The sequence below is a fragment of the Hippocampus zosterae genome, chromosome 3 (assembly GCF_025434085.1).
Source record: "Hippocampus zosterae strain Florida chromosome 3, ASM2543408v3, whole genome shotgun sequence".
NCBI lineage: Eukaryota > Metazoa > Chordata > Actinopteri > Syngnathiformes > Syngnathidae > Hippocampus > Hippocampus zosterae.
The window spans coordinates 18,219,662-18,241,374 of NC_067453.1; the positions used below are offsets into that span (position 1 = coordinate 18,219,662).

General features: G+C 43.7%; 2 protein-coding genes across 6 annotated transcripts in view; one reads left to right on the forward strand and one right to left on the reverse strand.

Annotated features, from left to right (window-relative positions):
* LOC127598052 (tumor protein p53-inducible protein 11-like) overlaps window positions 1-21,713 on the forward strand; it is an 823,313-nt gene that overhangs the window by 649,937 nt on the left and 151,663 nt on the right. The window lies entirely within an intron of this gene.
* The window catches only part of reln (reelin), an 89,318-nt gene that overhangs the window by 17,055 nt on the left and 50,550 nt on the right, over window positions 1-21,713 (reverse strand). For all 5 annotated transcript variants that reach the window (XM_052061514.1, XM_052061512.1, XM_052061513.1 and 2 more), the window contains exons 5-41: window positions 18,268-18,300; window positions 18,079-18,157; window positions 17,903-17,999; window positions 17,428-17,479; window positions 16,064-16,169; window positions 15,723-15,963; window positions 15,499-15,644; window positions 13,629-13,780; window positions 13,429-13,544; window positions 12,610-12,818; window positions 11,827-11,955; window positions 11,629-11,738; window positions 11,205-11,271; window positions 10,837-11,070; window positions 9,829-9,990; window positions 9,189-9,425; window positions 8,897-9,089; window positions 8,164-8,276; window positions 6,860-6,997; window positions 6,593-6,779; window positions 5,945-6,150; window positions 5,700-5,871; window positions 5,360-5,566; window positions 5,013-5,248; window positions 4,084-4,241; window positions 3,794-4,001; window positions 3,631-3,707; window positions 3,359-3,517; window positions 3,094-3,288; window positions 2,286-2,559; window positions 2,055-2,195; window positions 1,795-1,972; window positions 1,629-1,713; window positions 1,382-1,564; window positions 674-842; window positions 405-510; window positions 69-295 (exon numbers count right to left, since the gene is read on the reverse strand). In XM_052061514.1, coding sequence (XP_051917474.1) covers window positions 69-295; window positions 405-510; window positions 674-842; window positions 1,382-1,564; window positions 1,629-1,713; window positions 1,795-1,972; window positions 2,055-2,195; window positions 2,286-2,559; window positions 3,094-3,288; window positions 3,359-3,517; window positions 3,631-3,707; window positions 3,794-4,001; window positions 4,084-4,241; window positions 5,013-5,248; window positions 5,360-5,566; window positions 5,700-5,871; window positions 5,945-6,150; window positions 6,593-6,779; window positions 6,860-6,997; window positions 8,164-8,276; window positions 8,897-9,089; window positions 9,189-9,425; window positions 9,829-9,990; window positions 10,837-11,070; window positions 11,205-11,271; window positions 11,629-11,738; window positions 11,827-11,955; window positions 12,610-12,818; window positions 13,429-13,544; window positions 13,629-13,780; window positions 15,499-15,644; window positions 15,723-15,963; window positions 16,064-16,169; window positions 17,428-17,479; window positions 17,903-17,999; window positions 18,079-18,157; window positions 18,268-18,300 — 5,782 coding nt within the window. The remainder of the gene's footprint in view (window positions 1-68; window positions 296-404; window positions 511-673; window positions 843-1,381; window positions 1,565-1,628; window positions 1,714-1,794; window positions 1,973-2,054; window positions 2,196-2,285; window positions 2,560-3,093; window positions 3,289-3,358; window positions 3,518-3,630; window positions 3,708-3,793; window positions 4,002-4,083; window positions 4,242-5,012; window positions 5,249-5,359; window positions 5,567-5,699; window positions 5,872-5,944; window positions 6,151-6,592; window positions 6,780-6,859; window positions 6,998-8,163; window positions 8,277-8,896; window positions 9,090-9,188; window positions 9,426-9,828; window positions 9,991-10,836; window positions 11,071-11,204; window positions 11,272-11,628; window positions 11,739-11,826; window positions 11,956-12,609; window positions 12,819-13,428; window positions 13,545-13,628; window positions 13,781-15,498; window positions 15,645-15,722; window positions 15,964-16,063; window positions 16,170-17,427; window positions 17,480-17,902; window positions 18,000-18,078; window positions 18,158-18,267; window positions 18,301-21,713) is intronic.

A 21,713-nucleotide genomic window follows, 5' to 3' on the forward strand; every position in this document is an offset into this window, starting at 1 on the left:
AAGGGGATACAGATATAAAAAAGAGAGCGGAAGAGACGCGTAGCTGGTGACGATGCGCTAGTGCTCACCCGCAGAGACGGAGCCTGCCAAAGTGGATGACCTCTCGCCTCCAGCCCTGTGTGGTGCCCGGGAAATAGACACTGGCCGGGTGGAGCTCGGTGGAGCACAGCGAAGACGGCTGTGGCCCACCTGCACAAAGCGGCACCAAAAGGTGCCACGTTGCTCCGAAGTCCCTTGAGAACTCAAGTCGCACCGGATGGGCCGAAGAGCTTTCAGCCGTGCAGCCGACATTTATCTGTGGAGAAAACAAGACATCAGCCCGGATTGCCCAACATGATTCATGCCTTCAATGAGTGTGCCGATTGTTACTTTGGGGAAAGAAGTCATCAAGACTGTTTGTGTACCTCAAATTGGATGATTGTGTTCTCATTCACGTCAATGTCCCTAGTGGTGATGGAGTGCTCCCCCAGCTCGCTGGAGACAAACACCATAGCTGACTCATCCTCTTCTCTGCAACAGAGATACACAAAGCAAATGATTAGTCAAGGTGAAAAACATCCATTTTGGAGATCATATCACCCTTTGGTTCACTGATTACTGATCGAAAACAGAAACATGCAAAATGAGATTTTGTCTTTGTAAACATTCAAAGTGAAACACTTTAAACACTTACAAGCCGGTCTTCTGGTAGGGGCAGTAGAGGCCCGTGTTGCCCCCTGGGTAGAATAGCCAGTTGGACTCATTCGGGCCTTCTTCAAAGCTGTCTCTAACCACTACAGGGTTATGCAGGGAGCTGCCGTCAATGATGAGATCATCTATCACCCACACTTCCTCCTTCTTACCTGATGGACAAGGAAAGACATTATTATTAATCATGAAACAAATTAACCCTCAGGTCTTTCTCAGACATTTTGTCCACATATATCTATATATATATTGTGCGTCGTCCCGCACGCGGTCTGTCCTTCCGTCTGTCCCTTTTCAAAACGTACCTACTTCACCGCGCCGCTGCGCGCCGCCACTGCGCCGCTCAGGCAGTGGCTCACTACGATCGCGCGAGCATCTTGGCGAAAAAATGTTGTCTACCCACAAGCATTGCAATGAAATATTTAGTTATTTAGTAGAGCTAAACATCTCTTTATTTTCGCGATAAGCAATGAAGATGAACAAAAAGTTGAACCAAGCAACAACACTTTCGTGGGCCGAAGGCCCACCTTACCAGCCTTCCGCAGGAACTAGCTGATGAGCCGCCCGGAGGGCGGCGAACCACCACCTTACCAGCCTTCCGCAGGAACTAGCTGATGAGCCGCCCAGAGGGCGGCGAACCAGCTAGTCTATAATATTTGAAAATATTGAATGAATTTCGACATGAAATTTTCACCACTGTTGTAAGGCTGCCAGAGTCTGAAGCGGGTGGCATTGGTTTGAGCGCTGGCGGGCAGCGGCAGGTGGAGGAACAGAGTGTCCGTGGAAGCTGGGAAATAAAATTCGTCCAACAGTAGCCAGCTGATACCCCCATTCACCGAGTACTGCAGCAGCACTGAGTGGGAGCGCTCAGGTACACCTACACAAAAAAACAGCAACATTACGAATTAACATGAAACAATCAGGACAAAACAATCAAATACCTTTTGTGATGAACTTGAAGGAGAACTGAATGTAGAGTGTGTTTGTACAATCCAGATCCCTTGACACTATCATACGCAGACCATCCTGCAAAGGGGGAAAACATTTTCAGATGAGAAAAGCCTTTCGACTGTAAAGTAGCAAAACTGACTTTGAAGAGAGGCATACCCCTTTAAAGATGAGGGCGGTTCCAGATTTAAGGGGATCCCCACTCAGAGTTCCCCTCTCAGCTCCATAAACCTCAGGCCAGGTCTCCTGCTGCAGGTGCTCATTGAAGTCTTCCCTCAAAACAGACGGGAGGGCCGCCGAGGGCACACAGTGTGCACCCTCATAACCTTTGTCACACCTTAGACAGGATGAGAACGTCTCAACATAAATGTAGTGACATAGAGAGAACACATCTCACTCAACATTCTTGTCTGACTTACACACAGCGTCCATTGTCACACAAACCATGACCAGAGCACATCCAAGGGCAACCGGGGGCAAGCAACACATTATCCAGAGCCCAACCCTCAGCCCCTGGAGTAAAATGGGTTTGGATCCAACGGAATCGTGTCCTTGGCGAACTGAGGTACCAAGAGCCAGAATACAGCATTAACAAATATACTGTACTGATGTAGAGGGAATTGTAATCAGAGGTTGTGTATAGTGCATACTTGGCAGAACTTGGCAGGTACACAGTTATCCTTCTCCAGTGTTTGTACTGTGTCGATGTATAGATGGAGCTCTGAGTGTAGGCAGCGCAACCGATCGCTGGGGGAACACACTCCGGGGTAATTAGGGACCAATGACGTCCACAGTCTGTGGAGTATTCCAGGCGCACACCGTGGGAAAAGGAGGTGGATTTGCTGCAGCCCATACTCAGCTCGAACTGCAGGAAGGAAGAACCTGAAACCTCAAAGTCCCAGCTCTCGGCATACCTTGGCTTCTCTGCAAAGCATGGAAACATCACCTTCCATATCTTGTTTGTGTAAGAATTTTGTTCAAATGGTGAACACATCTTTATGGGCATCTTTATACTCAGGTAAACAAAGAAAGCAAAGACCAAGAGCAAATTTTTTTGAAAAATGCTGAAGGAAACTGCCATCAAAGGTGACATTCAAATGATTCCTGGGTACTTTCAGGGTCTTCGTGTGTATAGATGTTCTCAAATAACTCATGCTGTGCACTTCGGAAGAACAAGTACACTTTGAAAGAATTATTTACGGAAAGTAAATGCGCTCACAGCTTGGCGCTCTCATATAAAAACAGGCAGGATGTTCAATCAAGTTTGCCCTCATTTATAATGCGCCATTCATGGCGCCACAGTAAATGGGTGATTCGGTTTCAGCCTGTTGTGAGTTATGTTGCTCTCAAGCCATTGCACTATTGTTCTCTCCCTCTGCTGTATAAATAGAAAATGGAATTGGAAAGTCCTCTTAATGCAAGTGCGGAAGTTGGTTTGAGTTTGTTTGTGTGACTCACTATCGATGGCTTCAGAGTTGAAGGTCAAAGCCGTGTCCAGAGACAAACAGTCCACAGTCACCTCCCCACCCTGAATGCGGTACCAGTTGTGCCTCAGAGGCGTGGTGCCATCAAACTTGTCATGGAAACCATTTCTGGAGCTGTCGTTCATACCAACTAGGACATCATCCAGAGCCCACTGGGCTGAGTGTTTCCCTGGAAAAAAAACAAAACACAATAAATAAATTAAAAAAAGAGAGTAGTTTAAAATAACAATTGCACTAACCTTGTTGGGGCTGCCACCACCGAAACACCGTGTAAGGGGATTTGGCATGTGGTGGCAATTCAATGGTCACCACTTGAGGCTCCAAGAATGAGCTGAAGTCCAATTCCCGCAGGAATTGCCACTGGACGCCATTGTTGGTGGAAAACTGTACAAGGACACCTGAAGAAAAATATAAATGAAAAAAGTACATCACGATAGAATAATCCAAACGACGCAGAAAGATAGGGTCTCTAATGAATACAATTTTGAGTCCTGGGATAATAGCAGTGCACCTTCATTGCGTGAGCGTGGCCTGGTGCAAGTGGGTCCCAAACTTTTACTGCCTATTCGAATGTAGAATTGCACCAACCTGTTCACATGAAAAGATTTGAAATCATTCTCGCGTGGAATGACTTGAATCAAAAACCTGAAGGAACAAGAGTGAAATCCACCCACCGAGTGTTGGTGGTGTCCAGGGGCACTGTGCGAGCCTCCCTTCTTCCAGGGCTGCTAAAGTAAAGTGCCTTGCCCTCACTGATTATGCCACAACCACCTCCTATTTGGCCTCCACTTAGACTCTGCCAAAGTGGACTTAGTTTGCCCTCAAAACCCTCACTCAGCTCAGTGGGACCTGCTACAGATGGGACACAGCTGTCCTGTTCCACTATAGAGAAAAAAAAAGAACTATGGTTTACTACATACAGACACAAACGCTTCAACTTCGCTGTCTCAATCAGTCGCCTTACCTGTGTATCCCATGTCACAGAAGCAGACTCCGGAAATGCAATCCCCATGTCCGCCACAATGATTCGGACATGGTTCAGAGATGTAGACTCCATCCAGTGCAAAAGCAGGAGCATCTCTGTAAATGCTGCTCTCCTGGAACCAGCGGAACCGTGTTTTACTGGAGGAATGGAAGAAACGCTCAATAAGAGAAATCCATAGAGGTAACCATGCCTTCGTTACCGTGGTCATTGGCGGACCCTGGTGAAGCTGATCAGCTCTACGCACTACGACGACCCAGCCGAATGAGACTGGGCCTCCGCGTCGCAAGAGCATTTATTATTATTATTATTATAGAGGTAACAGCGATATGCATAAAGTCTGTCAAAACTGCATGAAATAGAAAATGGTAGAGGTGGGATCGGTGCAGATTGGATCAAAAAGGCTGTCCTCAAACTGTTCCGTTGTCTTGATTAAGAGCTCACCAAGGCTTCTATGAATGGAGTATATGTGTGAAAAGTTACCTTTACAGCATGGATCAGGAATAAGCCAAAGTTTTGGGTTCAAGAGCCACATTTGATTTATAAAACAACAAACGGGCCAGGCAAAGATGGGAAAAAAAACTGTTTTGATGCATTATGTACATTTTGGAAGATAGTCAATGTTATTATACATTATTATTCATTGTCTTTCCCCAATTGTATTTTTTTAAATCAACGTAATTAGAATAAGGCATAAGTTATTTTGTGAGACAAATACAAATGCATGTGCAAAATTTATTCATTTTCAAATATTTTACATTATTTGCAATTATTATTATTTTTTAAATATAAAGTTAAGGGGGGAAAAAGTAAAAACATTACAGGACTCTTGACAATGTAATACCTGCTTGGGGCCATACATAGGCCATGCCCTACAAGAGATCCCACTGAATGGCTATTACCATAGCTACCTGGCTGCAACGTTGCGTGGAATGATCACAGTGACCCTGGTCCACTCTTCATAGTCCCCGGTGTTGTACACGGTGGGTTCTCGAAGCTCCCGCCCACTGCCTTCACAGTTGCCTGCCCCGGGGGATCCAGGGTAACAACCCTCCTTTACCAAAGCCCAAGTGCGACCTGCATCATGGGAGTACTGCAGCAGGATGGGGGCAGACGCACCGAATTCTGGCTCACAACCTATGTTTAACTAGTAGGGGGAAACAAAATGAGCGATTAACAGTTAACAATATTGTACAAACAAATCAGTCCTGGTAAGGTGATCTTGGACTGTGGGTAGGTTTACTTTCCGAGTTTTCACCTTAAACTGGAGGGTGTAGCCAGGGCGCAGGACAAGGTCCCTGGTGACCGCCACCCTGTCTCCATCAGAGCGCCCGAACACCATGGAAGATGCGGTCGGAGCACAGAAGCTGCTGTTGCTGTCCCTCTCCATGCCGTCGTTACCCAGGATCAGCCACACACTCATCTGGTTCAGCGGGTAGTCGAAAGCCGGCTTCTCATAGAAGTTCTAACAGAAGTGTTTTAGTTGTTAGTGGAAACATGCCATGTAACGAAAGCATTCCCAACACTTCATTTTTTCCACATTTTATGTTACAGACTCGATTGAATAACTCATTTTTAATACAAATGTAGTAATGCACCTGTGGCAAAGTAGGACTGGCTATGGGGATGATGTGCTTCTCCCTCTCAGATAAAATGATGACATCATCTATTGCCCACTGGTCATAGCCCTCCCCAGAGTGAAGAGGCTGCCACCAGCGAAATCTAGTGCAGGGTGTCTTTGAGGCCAAAGGAAGCTCATAGTGGACAAAACTGTTCAGGAAAAGATTTAAATTATTGGTTTGAAATGACCAGATGTGTTAAACATAAGCGCTGCTGATCTCACCGGGGCTTGGTAAAGTCTGTAAAGTACATCTCGGCGATGAGGCCCCAGCTGATGCCTCCATCATTGCTATATTGCAGCAATACTCCCTCCTCCCTGCTGTCAGCCTGGTTGCAATCTGACCAGTCTCCACCCACACGCAGGTAGAACTGCACAAACTCCGCCCATTCCGTGTCCAGGTCCCAACTCACCAGCTGCCGCAGGCCAGCCTGATGTCACACAAAAATTTACCATGTCAGATGATTATTTGTAACCACGGAACATCTAAACCAGAAATATTATGCATTTTTTAATTTTGGGGGGAAGTGAGTGGCTTCTGGTTTGACTTCAAAATGGCGCCGCGAGAGTGGCTGCCTTTCCAGCAGCTCCTATATTTTGTTGTTCTACTTCTTACTTTCATAACTTTGCTGCTGTGAATTGGGAATTTCTCCATTGTGAGACTAATAAAGGTTTTTCTTATCTTATCTTAAGATAACTAGCCAAATAGCGTCTCTTTTAAATAACAAGAGGAACAGAGGGATATGTTGGTACTGTATTCCAAGCATCAAACTACTTCTACATAAGCTACAGTATGTATTTAATAATAATATTTTTTTAGAACCAAATTAAGTATTTGGAAATGGTCGAAAATAATCTTAGGCTATTCTCTACCTTGCTGAAGTACAGGGAGGAACCAGATGAAACCACCCCACAGCCAACATCAGGGTTGACCACCTGTCCGCCTATCACTTCCTGCCAAGTGGACAGCAGTGCATCCTGGGACTCGAAGTCTGAAAGGACACTGGACGAGAGCGGGGAGGATGGCAAGCAGTCTGTACCAGAGAAGCTGTCGTCACACCTGCCAAAGGAGTGCGTCATTTGTATCAAAAATACAAACAAGTCCAATTGATCTCAATTTCGGTGACCTCGAATGCTGACCTGCAGTGTCCGTGGTCACACCAGCCGTGTCCGTGGCACATGTTCGGACATTGTTGGCCAATATAAATGTCATCTAAGGCCCACTCGTCCTGCTCTCCGTAGTAGTTTTGGATCCATCGGAAGCGTGTGGCACTGGACCTGAACACAGATGGTACAAACACATGCTTCACATGGCACAAAAATTCTGAATTTGCGATAGAAATTGTCTTTGATGTCAAGTACGTCAACATGTTTTCATGGAATTGATCTTTACGGCAGAACATGATCACATGTAGACAACCTTGATAGTGAGGGATAAATATTGTGCTTGCCTGTGCAGCTGCACAGCCGTGACAAATGACCATAAAATCACCTCTGACCCACTCCTGACGACGACTGTTTTATTACCAAATTACAGCCATGACCCGGTTGACCTGTCACCACACTGCAGGAGATTAGAGGATGCTTACTATACTTCTTATAGTAAGAAGCAAGAATGGTTTGAAGGTCACAGTGTTCTGTGTCCTGCTTTATGTGTGTTGATGTATGTGCAACCTATGGCTGATGCTGCAGGCAATCATCATATGTCCGGAGAGATGACAGGTTCATAATGCCAATGCGTTTGGCAATGTCAACTGTGTGAATAATGGAATGCTTTGTGGGCTATGTTATATACAGGGTCAAAGGAGGCTCTTGTGTCCTGTTAATAACACCTACAAATAGTGTATATTCTGATCCGTTTTTTTTTTAAACTCCAATTGAGTGAGTCACCCTTATGGGACAAGCTAAAAGTCCCCAAAGCCGAATTTGTGAATAGAATACTGATTAAAACAAAAAAGTATGACGAAAGGAGATCATAACATTTAGTGTGACATCATACAAAGGAGATGTGACCAATGAAACAAAAAAGGTGAGATACTGAGTTTTGGTAAAAATAACCTTGTTGGTGTGGCAACAGAACCCTGAAATTATTGTCAGGATTTTAAGCGCAGGATTCCTGTGTTAATATTCCGTTTAGATACTTTTAAGTTTTGTTAAATATTTCATCTTTTTGATTGCCACGAAATGATTTGTTGCTTTAATCATATTTTGGTCACATCATTATTGAAAATGAGACTGTCGTAATCAAGTAATTATTTGCTTTATTTACCAATATTGATTATAAAACAAGTGAATGAAGAGTAAAGTGGGATAAATACTAATGGGAATTTAGGGATATTTTCTAGGGAATATAGACTCCAAAGATGAAACAGAAAGAACCGCTACTTCAACTACTTCTCCTATTATTTTTAGTAGTGTGTGACCTTCGCACAGAGTTCTGTTACCATGTCTTCTGAGGCAGAGACAGAGTAATGCGTCTCCATTTTGCGAACTCTGATGGGTGGTACACGCTGGGAGCCGTAAACTCAGAGCAGCTCGGCATGCCAGGCAGACAAGCCTAAGTGATGGAGAACAAGAGATGAGAAGAGAGGACACAACTATTCTTAAGAGACAGCACCGTCAAGATCGATTTTTCTCTGCATTTTGGTTCATTTTAACCTCTGTGTAGCAATCAAACTACATGTTAAGTATTTGCCTGGGACAGCGGTTGAACCCGCTCAGCACATTTTTATCTTCTAGAATATTTATGAATCAATTGTGATTATACAAAAATATCTGTCTGCATTGTAAGAAGATAAGCTTCCTAAAGATTAAAGTCTTCCTCTGTATTTGCTGAAAGCAGAGTGATTAAAAGTCATTGCTATTATTTCTTGATGATACAAAGCACTGCATTTTAAGCATGTCATTATCTAAACAATATTAAGGGGCTTTATGAGAGAAACCCATTATCATGAATACATTATATATTTCCTTGCTCCTCGAAGAGACTGCTATAGGCTTTGTAAAATATAGATAGAAAATCCATCCATTTTCTATCCCGCTGATCCTGTTCAGGGTCACAGGGAGTCAGGTAAAGGAAGAACTACAACTTCCGATACCAAACAGTAATAATTCTGAAAACGAACAATTTACTGAAATGTCATGACATTGAGGGTGGACACAACTCCTCCTTCTTACCTCTTTGACCAGGTGCCAAGTGAGGCCGTGATTGGTGGAGAACTCCAGGCGGACCTGAGTGTCAATGTGAGGGGACGACTCGCGACCGCAGCCCATAACCAGCGAGAACTGCAGACTATAGGAGGCGCCAATCTGCATTGACTGAGTCTCCACATAGCGATTACTGGAACCAGGGCTGGGCTCACCAGAGAAACTGGAGGATAAACATGAAAGAAAACAAATAACTTTCAGAAGCCTTTTTTTGGAGGGGCTGACTGGTTACAAGGTGATCTCAGGAAAACTCCCGACCCACCTGAGCGTCCAATCATGGTGGCAGTAGGGCTGGACATGACCAAGGTAGAAACCAAGACTCTGTGTAACATCCAACACGTTGCTGAAGTCCAGACTTATGGTGTTGAACAGCACGGACGTCATGCTGATTTCATCCAGGGCCCAGACATCGTGACCGCGGCCGGAATGGTAAGGCTGCCACCAGCGGAACTGCACACCAAACTTTCGAGCACCAGCTGGGAGCTCGACAGACACGATCCTAAGAGAGGGAAAAATAGTGTGTTGTAATTCTCAATATTTTCTTGCTTTCTAGGGAACGAGCCATGGTGACAATACTAATGTAAGGAATACCAATGACACAGTTCACAAGGAGCCATACTAATTCCACATATATTTTGGGTTCATGGTTCTTGAATTTGGCGTTTTTAATCTTGTAGTAAGAGACTCAACTTGCCTGTTTGTTTCCACAACACACATCAATCAGGCACACTTGCTCCTGTCTGGCCGTTTCAGTGCCCTATTTTGTCTTCATTGCAAACAGAGATGGCACTAACTGTCTCTCTGAGTCTCGGTAGCCCACACAGTCGGCACACCATCAGTACTGTGGATATGAGTGCTACTAAAGTCTTTGCTTCCCACTGGGATGCTAAACACACACAAACCGTGGCTCATGGAATCCTTGGTAAGCATAGTGCTGCAACAGAGTCCAGGTTATGCCGTTGTCTGTGGAATAATGCAACAGGACACCCTCTCCTGCCTGGTCTGGAGCTGGGCAGGAGCTCAGAGTACTTCGGCTGCCGAGTCGGAGGGTGAACTGGAGGTATCTGTACAGATGAGAGCACACGCACATGCAACACTTGAAGGAAAAATTCACAAATAGTGACAAAGTCAAGTTTATAAATGGCAGGAAAGGAAAAAGGTGTTGAAGATGGAGTGTGCTCAGGGAGGAGGAGGAGGTTACAGAAACACCAAGTCAGAGATTGTGTGGGGCCCCGAAATGATGGATGAGATGATTACATAAATGAGGACTTAAATCAAAGGAGCTATAGTGAATGTAAAAGGAAGAGTCTAAAGTGAGAAAGTTCATATGAGTGCACCCACGGTTAGTGTGAATATTTATGTGAGGCTCAAGTTCCCATTTGAGCAGAGATAATAATCATGCAATGAGGTAATATTTACTATAATATTTAATCTTCACTCGAAAGCGAACAGAGTAATCCTTCACCTCTCTGTCCTTGGCTGATCTGGACTTTCATTAGCAGAGTTGATTGTTCTTTTAGCCAGCTGCTTACTCAGTGAGTCACAGAACTGGCATTAAAAACGGCCATCAGGTGGCACGCAAGAGAGCCGCAACAGGCATGATCAATCTAACACAGATGCCATTTCTGACTTCATCATGATCAAACGTTTTCTCTCATCCTCTCCTGCCAGCTCTCTCATCTGTATCTCATCCTATAATCACAATCTTTCTCTCCATCCCCCACTGAGTACAATAAAAATGACTGAAAGAGGGCGTGACGGGAGAGTGGATGCCGAATGGCTCGAGCATCTGTTGGATCACTCACAAGTGAAAACACCCGAGAAATCAGGTGTCCGAAAGTGATCGTGCAGTAGAATTGTTCCTCCTTGGAGGAGGCCTGCGCAATACTGAGAGCCGATTCATCAGTTACCTGGCCTGAGAGCTATCCAGCGGTGCAGTGAGTAGGTGTCTCCTGCTGTCCCTGTTGAAGACCAGCGCCTTGCCGCTTGCCAGAACCCCGCAGCTGAAGCTCACCTCCGCTCCGCGTAGGGAGGAGAAGCTGTGGTAGGAGGAAAGGCGTGGGCTGGAGAAACCTTCGGACAGGAAGGCTGGGAAAGTCTGGGAGGCGAGCTCACAGGCGGGACCACTGAAACCTGGGTCACATCTGAGTAGAAACAAGTTCAGTCAATGAAGACTAATTGATAAAGATAATACATTTCTATAATTCTAAATGGTGATCCAAATCTTGATGTCGGTAATGGGATGCTACATTTTGTCGTCTAGACAGCAAGGTCTTACTTGCAGCCTGTGCGGGAACAATGTCCTCTCCCAGAGCAGAAGCGCAGACAGGCTGGACCGATATAAACTGAAGAACACACATGGAAATTGAAAGGTGTTTTACGACACTCATTTGTGTCGCAAGACATGAATGAATGTCAAGTCAAGTCAAGTCAAAAAGTATTTATAGAGCACTTTCAAACAGCCATCGCTGCATACAAAGTGCTGTACATGGAGCAATTTAACATGCACAATAAACAGTAAGACAATCGGTAATATAGGCGGTAGAAAGCACCAAACAGTAAAATCAAGAACAATCTAAGTCATGCTGAGTCGAACGCCAAAGAATGTGTCTTGACTGTAGTCATAAAAGGAAATCGAAAAGCTTATCGTATGGTTATTTCACCACTCGTGGGAAACAATAAATAGTGCATTTAATTCTGACCGTTGTCAATGGCCCACATGTTTCCCAAACCGGTGCCAGACTGTTTCCAGCGAAAGCGTGTGGTCTCTGTCAGGGCAGCATTGGGCAGAGGGATAGAAATCCTCGTCCATCTGCCGAAATGAAAAACAACGTCCGAGGTGATGCATGTTCTCACTGTATGTGGAGTCTTCACTCTTTCAACTGGGTGGTGAGTCCTACCCGCTGTAGTTGTCAGAGGAGTAGATGGTGCTGTGAGGTAGGTGGGGTCCTGCACAAAGCTCAGGTAGACACTCAGTGTGGAGCAAAGACCAGGAACGACCATGATTTGTGGAAAACTCTAGACTGACACTGAAAGAGTAGGAAACATATTTGTAGTTATGCCACGATGATTGACATACACTGTGTTTCTCCACAATATTCCATTTATGTCTCAATTTCACAACAATTAGATCATTTTTAACCAGGTAATTTTTTTTTAGATTGCAAATCACACTGAACATGCTGCTAAAGCGTGATTTATTAAACTAAAAAAATGGTTGGATCACTGGAGGGAACAGATAAAAAAAGATGCAAATGACTGCGGTCACATTTATTTCCATTTCCCTCCCTCTAGTGAAATGCAAAAAAAAACCAACTATGAAAGTACAGTTCAGTTGCATTCAACTTGTAAGTTCACTACATTTTCATTTATTGAAGAACTGTTTAAACATTTATTTAGCTACAATTCTTTTTAACATTCATGAACAATGTATTTGGAAGTTATTTATGTCCCCATGTCTCAGCACAGTTTAAATGTTTAAACTGCGCATAATGTTACAGTGGGTTTAAAAAATCTCAAATATACTTGTGAGTAGTAAAACCTCTGCTTTATTTGTGATGAGCACATCCCGTAGTCCTAATTTGCAACTCTATTTTGATGTTGGACATAATGGTGTACTCATTTTTTTTAGGTTGTACTTGGTGTACAACGCTGTTCGAGCTTATTTTCCAGATGGGCCCCACCTGTTGGAGGGCTGGTAGGAGCCGCAGCCGAGGTTGATGGAGAACTGAACAACGTGCGTGTGTGTGCCAGGCAGTACGGGCAGCAGCTGCATAAAGTCCACGGCCCACACATGGCGGTTGGTTCCTCCGTGCGAGTGCTGCTCCAGGCAGAACTGGGTGACTGGTGTTTGCAGCTCAGACGGCAGCGCCACTGAAACCACTGCAGGGGTCTAAGAGGGAAGAGATGGAGGGAGCGATAAGGAGAAGAGGGTTACTAGAGGTGATTTGTAAATTATTTATTTTGGAATGTTGAGGACGACAACTATGGGGCCTGGAGAGAACCAACTTTTAAACATAGAAGACAATCATGATGTTGGTGCTCAACAGGTAAAATTAACTAAGGTTTCATCCCGATCCACCCCTGCAAAGGTGTCAAACTCAAGGCCTAGAGGCCAAATTTGGCCATTCAAAAACATTTTATGAGGTTCACTAAAGCAAATAAAGTGTTTGTACTTTATGTTCCTTGCTGATTTTTTTTTCTTTTCATTTGAGCAGAAAACGTTCCCCGAATATGCAATTTTCATTCACTTTTAACAAATATTACAAGCAGTTTCTCCCATGTAATACTGCTTTAATATAAACTGGGCAATACAGTACTTTTTGGACATAATTATCACTTTAATGTTAACAAAATAACTCATTATAGGGGCAATTGTGTATTTGCACAAACTAAACGATATCTACCCACCAGAAAAAAACCCTACAATATCAAGGTTGAAAAACCACCCCATGGTCAGACATTATAGTCGTTTTCAAATCAAATTTGTGGATGTATCTCACCCTGTAAGAAGAATATGGAAGGGTATCTAGGATGACACGTTCTCTCCTGCCTTCCGACCTTCCAAACAGAATTACATTGTGATCATGTGACTCCCCGGGATCACATTCACCACCACCTGAGGAAGAATGCTACTTTCAGTCACATGTATGGAGAGTAACATTTAAAGCTCCATGATATCATCAATGCTTGTTTTCAGTACCCATCGAGAAGTGGAAGCGCAGGTTTCCATATGAGGTGCTGTCGATGTAAGGCGTGCACATTCTCCTCCGACCGTCCATCTCAAACACCAATGCCGAGCCCGACTCAATCTCACCACACTGGGTCCCGTATACGGCTCCCTGTATGTCCCAGCTGAGGGAAACCAAACAAATGGTTGGTTAGGTGAGGATAGTTGGAAAGTAGGAACATCTATGAAGCTTTGTTTGTCATGTATTGCAGCGTATAAATCACCTGGAAGATAGCGTACAATACATGCAGACATTTTTGTGCACAGTAGAGGGAGGATCCTCATTAGCACTGACAGAAGTTAACTCAGTGTGTCAACCCTCTCCAGGGTGTCCTTATTCCCTTTACGGATATGGAAGACATTTCATGCGGGTCGGTGTGTGTGTTGTTGTCGCAGTCACCATGTTGAGGTAAATAATAATGGTGGTGGGTATCATTACTATAAAAATTCTGCCTGCACAGCCGACACACAAGGCATCCGATGACACCTGACATCCCGCGACACCTGACGCTTGTGACAAGGCCGGTATGATGTGGCATGATGGCATGCAGCATGATGGTGAAAAGCCCCACTTAGTGTCATGCTAGCCTCAATGATGGCACAAAAAAAAAAAAAAAGCAAACCTCGATAATTGTTGTCCGCGAGTAACACATTTATCATCTCTATTTTTCGCTATGCTCAATTAGCGAAGGGCCAATGACAGTTGTCTACTGGACGGTGTTGTGATAGTGTACGCACAACGCGTAGCACTGTGAACAGACGGACTGCTGTCTGTGAAGCCGTCAGTGGCATGGCATGTACCTGCTTGTCACGCCACATGACAGCTATATGTGCACAAGGCATCCTTGTTCATCCATAATATGAACTCTTTTTCTCCTGCACAGTATATCATCTCGTCTTACTTTCCACCCATATCGACGAGGTGTTCATCAAACACAATGACGTCTTAAGCTAAGTAGAGCTCAGCGTGCTTTTTGACTCATTGTACTTTTATCACAGAGAGCGACAAAAATTCCAAGCTAGAATAAAACCAGGAGGGCAGGAATGATCATCCAGCAGTGCTTCTCAGGTCCTAAAGATTACTTTTAAAACTGTAAGGTGGTTTAGCTGCGCAAAATAATCTCTGATCATTGTATTTGTCATACAATTGCTTTTCAGAATTATATCGGATACTTTAATGGCTTTTTATTAAAACAGAACTTGCCATTTGCTGTCATGGGATTTCCACTAAGCAGCAAAGTATGGATTCAAGTCCGTAAAGTTCCATTGTCAAAAGTTAAACAATATCAAAGTAACGATTCAAACTACTTGTCGGCTCTTCTGTTGAGTTACCAAAGGCTGTCACAAAATATATTTTAGTTCAGTCGTCAATCATTTGAAATATGAATATCTGAGTATCTACAAGTTTCTGACTTGTTGACTTTGCCAAATGTACATGTTTTTTCAAACTGTTCATCTTCGAACCTTCTTCCTCATCTTCTGTTATATGTTTATTTACCGTATATATAAACACATAACATGGAGTAAGACTAGATAAGTTCTTTACTTCTTCCTACTCCCTTGAGCATAATAATTGTGTTGAATGATGACTGATTTCTCTTTCCTCTTACTATTTTACTTACCTTACTTTCTGTCAATTTATTACAGTATATATTTTTATGTTCAATAAACAAACAAACAAGAACTTTTAGGGCATCATTACCATGCTTTTCCTTACTACACGCCAAAGAGTTGGATGAGGAATCTGGGTTTACCTAGACTAAGAAATCATGTCTTTTTATGGGGGGGGGACACTCTACACATCAGCTGATAGTGGTGGTTCCGTATGATTAGATTGACTTACTTTGAGGGTGGGCTCTCAAAATCCTCCTCCCAGTAACTTCTTCCCTCCTCACGGTGCAGGTCGATGTCTCTGCTGGAGGCAAAGTTGTGACCGACTGCCTCACCACCATGGAAATACAGAGAGTTGCCTTCTGACTGGCAAGCATGCTGTAAAACACAGTGTATTGTGCTCGATGAACATACATGAGAAAGTCCTACAGAGCCTTAGTTCATGTAAACATGTACCTTGACTGTCGCACCGGGAAAAAAGAGCCAGTTGGCCGTGTCTGGGGGGTCGAGGTTGTCCTCCATCAGGGGAGTTTTATGAGCAGCGTTGAGCAGCAGCACATTGTCCAAGCCCCAGCAGGACTCGTAGCCTTCTGGTCCTTGAGGTGCTTCCTGAGACCAGCGAAGATGAATGTTCACGTCCCTGGACCTCGGTGGCATTGGCAGAAGGTGCACGAAGGTGCTGCTGTTGGTAGGAGCTCTGGAGGCACACAGTGTTGAGGTTTTGAGAGAGTTGTGTGGAGAGCCTACTTTAAAAAAAAAGAGGAATTTTGTAAAAAAAGGAAGGGATTGCGAGAGACCTGATCTTCTCCAGTGTGATCCAGTCCGAGGTATTGGCATTTCCACTGAGGCTGTATGATACGATGATGCTGGGGTCTGAGTAACTGAAACGACAGGAGCCGGAACCTGGGCAACACAAAGGACATACTATGACTTTTGAATGAATTCTGTGTCAAATGTACATTATTTTGAAGGTTCTTTTACATCAGATGAACCAGACTAGCTGGAAAACGATAATTTTTTCCAAGAATGCACAAAGGCATAACTTGGTGCCTTTAAATCCCTTTGCCCATGTGGAAAATAATGTTGAATGGTGTCATTATGGGATTAAGTGACATGAGAATGGTGTTCAAGGATTGAATTGGGGTTTGGTGAAAGAAGATATTTCAAAAATTCACGGCATCTTGTATTTTCTTGTCTGATCGTTTTTGAAACACAAATAAGGATAATCTATGATTGATCAGAATTTTTCAAAATTATAAAACACTTTTAGACGCCACCATTGAAATGGCTTTCCATCTTCCAGAGGTAAAATTCATCTTTAAAACCTTTATGTGATACCACTGTGTGTATGTAATGTGTTTGTGTTGATGCTTGCGTTCACGGCAGGTTCAAAGGTCATTAATGGAAGATCCCAAAGCCTGCATCCTCAACTGCTATACCCCCCATGATGGTGTAGCATCCATGTTTTGTCAAACTACTGCACTGCTCCCTCCCCGCTTGGATACAACCAAGCATGAAGAAGCCACCACTTAACTGTACAGCTTTGGCTGTACAAACCCACATGTATGACAAAACAGTAGTAAATAAGACAATAAGAGAAAGAGGAAGAGGAAAATGGGAATGGTCCGTTCTGTTGCGCCTTCCCATGAGAACCTCCGGATGCATATAATGGTCATGAAAAATAGAACATCTCTAAAAACTCTACCATGGCCTTCTGGGTGCCTCGTGTAAAAGATTAATAAGCAATGCAGACCAGAGAGAGCGAGAGATGAACACAACTGTATTGCGTACAAGCTGGCGGAGTGACAGGCAAGCGCAAAAGATGTCTATTTCCTGGAGCTACACAGGTATTGTTCCAGACTGGATTAGATTGACGCATGAAGTATCTTTGGTGTTCTGACAATGTTACAAGGTTTTGCACATTAGCTTGTTCAATACTGAATGTGGTTTAATGTCATATTTTGTTAACGTGCATGAATGGGTTCTGTAAGAGGCAGAGAAGTGATGATCATATCGGTAATCATACAAAAGGCCCATGACTTGCTGTGGTCAAAGAAAATGCATTGAAGAATCATCTGAATTTGTGACATTGAGTGGTGGTTCCTGAAGTGTTTTTTTTTTAAACAAGGGGCCCCAAATCCTTAGTTGCATTAATACTCACCCAGAGCAAACTGAAGAACGGATGCTGTGCTGGCGTTAAGAGGGACAGTTGTCTATAGGGCAAAGAGAAAGGGTGGTGAAGGACATCATTAGCGCATCACAATCAAACTATGAATCTCTAAATTCCATTTTTTTCCTTTTAAACCACCAAAACATTGTTTCATCTATTCAATATTGCTTGTCCTAATTAGGTTTGTGGATAAATTGCGACCTATCCTAGCTGACAATGGATGAGAGATGGAGTCAATTAAAAGGGCACATATAGACAAACAATCATTCACACCTATGAATGATGTATAGACTTCAATGAACCTAACATGCATGTCTTTAGAACGTGCTCGATAGCCAGAGTATGCTAAGAAAACATGCAAACTCCACACAGGAAAGCTTGAGAGGAAAAAAAACAACAACAACAATGACAAACAACAAAAAAAGGGGTGTAAAGCTGTCCAAGAGTGTTCACAAATGGCACTTACCAACTCCCGCTCTCCAAGGGGCTCACAGAAAGTGACTGCTCTGCCATGCATCAGGACCCCACACTGCTCGCCCAGCACACAGTTTGCGCACTCAGACCTGCACAGCAATCATCAAAAAGACAAGGTGATCAAGACAATGCATGAATTTGAGGATCACAACAGGTTCGGTTACATACCAGATGTTTGGGTCCAACTCCCCTTGCAAGTTTGAATCAAAGTCGTCACGCAGCACAGCATGGTTAGCATGGACCTCCACTACATGTGCATACACATACCATTAGCTAAATGTTAAGCACTATTTGCACTTCCTTGTATGTTTGTAACCTTAAATACAAGAAAAGCGATATGCTGAAATGCAGACTCACACAGACTTGGTCTCAGTGGAGACTCTGTTGGAGCTGAAATAGACAGAAGAGTCAATATCAGAAACAAAAATCAGAAATAAACATGAAAGTCTGTGGCAAAGGGTACATTTCTTCCTTTAAATTGTTCAAATTGTTTTGTAACTGACTCACCTTGCAAAAATGTTGTAGATAGCAACATGTATTTTGTATGAAAAATGCTTAGAATCGATGTAGTTTAAAATGTACAAGTGTTCAGATTAAATGCATGGAGTTCAACCAGTGGGGGTGGCAGTCAATTATTTGTCAAGACTTGGGCTTTGGAGTGGACCATTAAATTATTTTTTTGCAGATGCCTATACAAGCAAATGTTCAATAGAATCTCAAATACCTTGTATGTCTGTCAGCATTTGTAATGTGCATACATAATACCGCATTCAGTGGGCAACAAAGTTGTTCGGCAAAACCGAAGCTTTCAACAACACTACAACTAGCAAAAAATGTCATAACTGGATCAAAACTGAAGAAAGATGGACTGTTCAAGCACTGTAACAAAATTTGAACCTGATCCAAATCAAACTGTGAGCAATGTTCCACACGTGCAAAAATTCAGACGGATGACGACTATCAACTATAGTATCCCTGGGTTTCCCACAGCGGGATACAACAAATGTACTGTACTTAAGATATATGTATTTAATCTGTCTTTACACTTCTACTTCAAGTTGCTCAACAATCGTCCTGGAAGTGCTTAATGCTGCATAATACTCCCGACAGGCAAATATGCTCTGTGTGTACAAGCAGTCACTAAGTGCATACATTTTTGTGGGCCTCATCGTCAATCATGTGGTGGCAGAAAAAACTTTGGTGGTGTCCTGGCTGGCCGCAGCTGTGGTCTCCTGGCCGCTGATGTTAATTCCTTTCAGTCACGAAGGGCCGGGCAGCCATGATTAACGGTTCACTGCCAATTAACTGCTGTCCACCCCGGAGGCGACAGCTTGCTCGAATGCAGCAATCTGCGGCCAAGGCCAAGCGAACATTCTAAAGCTTCAGTCTCCTTCGGGGTGTACTGCAGCAGAAAAGTATTAGGACTTAATGAATCAAATATGATGATTTAAAAACACCATTAAAACATACAGTCTGTCATTTTACATGGTCTTGAAGTTACAGAGCATATATGCGATCTTTGTGCTTCAAAGCTGAGGCAGTTGCAAATTATGGGACTGAAGAGGTTGTGTTTAGAATTCAGGATGGATTGGTGACGGCGTAATATAAGATTCTGAATTATTTTCTTTACTTTGCAATTGCCGAGCACGAAGAATCGTTGATTTGTGCTACTTAATTTAGTCACCTCTAAGAGCATTAAATTATATGTAAGCACGGTTTTAGTAGGGCAGCATGGTGAACTTGTGGTTAGCATGTCTGCCTCTAAGGTTCCCTCAATGAATTATAGCTTTTTAGTGCCGGCAGCCCACACCGCTGTACCCATCCACGACACTCCTACTACTACGTTTGACTGTCGGCAAGACACACTTTGTCTTTGTGCTCCTTGCCTGATTACAACTACAACACAACTTACACCATCTGAACCAATGAGTTTATCATAGTCTCATCAGACCACAGGACATGGTTCCAATAAACCATGTACTTGGCCTGCTTTCTGGTCCATCATCTTGAGAAGAGGGCTCCTTCTCCTACTTCTTACTGGACATTTTGTCTGTACGCTGATCCATAACACATAACACCAGTTGTGTTTTGTGCAAATTAACCATCTATATGTACTGTATATTCTTGAATGAGGGTGTGAGGGCCCAAAAAGTGAGATCTCTCTTAGTGTGACATCACTTTTAACCTCTTGAACAATGCCACCCTTGAAACCAGTTGAGCTTCTTTGCCCGGCTCTGATATAAAGCCATCGTTCTCGAGACTGAAGAGAGAGATAATCTGCCTCCATAGTTTCAATCCAGGATGAGCCAACCCATCAGATAAAACACATGCACTGAGTGCAACTGAGGGATCTAAAGTTAAGTAACTATGCTACTTCAGTCAGTCATTCAAAACGGGTTATAATCGAGTGAGTCCGAAATCAGTGCAACAAACAACGTGCCTTACTTAATATAGTGAGCGCTCGGCAAGTATTTTTGGTTTCGACAACATTGTTGTTTGCAATTCTGAATGCCAATTAGGCATTCAGAATTGCAAATTCTGAATGGATTTATAGAATCACCCAGTAGTCCTAAAGTTTCATGCAGGGTCATTCAGTCGGTGTTGCTCTGGCATTCCTTTGCTGCTCAGCTTCACAGGGACAATGAAGCCCATGAAAACCATATCAAAGGCCTCCCTGAGCACTTCTTGTTCTCCGCTTCTAATCCTTCAACGTCTCCCGATTCAAAACACACTCAAGGCAGCTATGTAGGATTCCTGATGTGTGCAAGCCGTGCATTCTTTGTGCGACTTATTTGCGCCCTTCCTAAAGTGTTATAAGAAGGGGATAAATAGTTGTGTAAACAGTTTACAAAAGCGCGCAAAGAGAAATTCCCACAAATCCACCCACTCAAAGCCCTGTAACGCACAAGCTATGTTGATACTGTGCTCTCTTCAACAACCCTTCCGAATTGCATTTGGTCTTGCTACTGAGTCCAACTGGCTGCAGAGAGGCACAGAATATTTTTCTTTTCTTTCTTTGGAGTGGGTAATCCTCATTTACTGTTTTCGTTCTCTATGCTTCATCAAACTCTCTCTCGCTGTCTTGTATCACACAGAGCCACTTTACCCTCTGCGCTTCCGGACCAGACAGTGGTGCTCATTTCACTAGGATTAATCCCCTCTCACTTCCTTAAAGACTTCAATTACTGCATCTTCTATTAGCAGCTCATCTCTGCTAATGCCTGTATCTTCCTAGGCTGGGTTCAAAATCAAGCACACACAGCGGCACGCACGCGCAATCCTGACTGCCTTGTTGTTGTTTTTTGCTGATTTTCCCAAGCACGCATCAACAGGAAAATACAAAAGAAAAGTTGCACTTAAAGTGGAGCAGTGCTGATGAGTATTTTGGGGGGGGTGGGGGGGGGTTGAATGATTGTCATGAGCATAAGCTTTGGCAGACTTAGACATCTGCGCACAAATGGAGCAGGGCACAAGTCATATTAAATCTTCTCCCCCTCTTCCACTTTCAGTCCGATCCTTTCTCTAATCTCCCCTCTCTCTTGGCTTTTTCTCGCCACTCCGTAAATGCCATCCGCCCTGCTCGCCCCCCTCCAGTTTGCTCTTTTTAACTTCGTCTGACTCACATCCCCGACAAGGTGAGCCACGTTTGAAGTCGCACTAACTGGCGGTCGCAATTATGTTCTCCCCAGGACTCAGGATGCTGTTGTTTGAGCTTCAATGAATTACTGAGATGAGATGATCCTCCGAGGTCGGATTGTAGGCCACTCCACCCCGCAGTGCAAAAAGGGGGGCCGCCGTTTGGA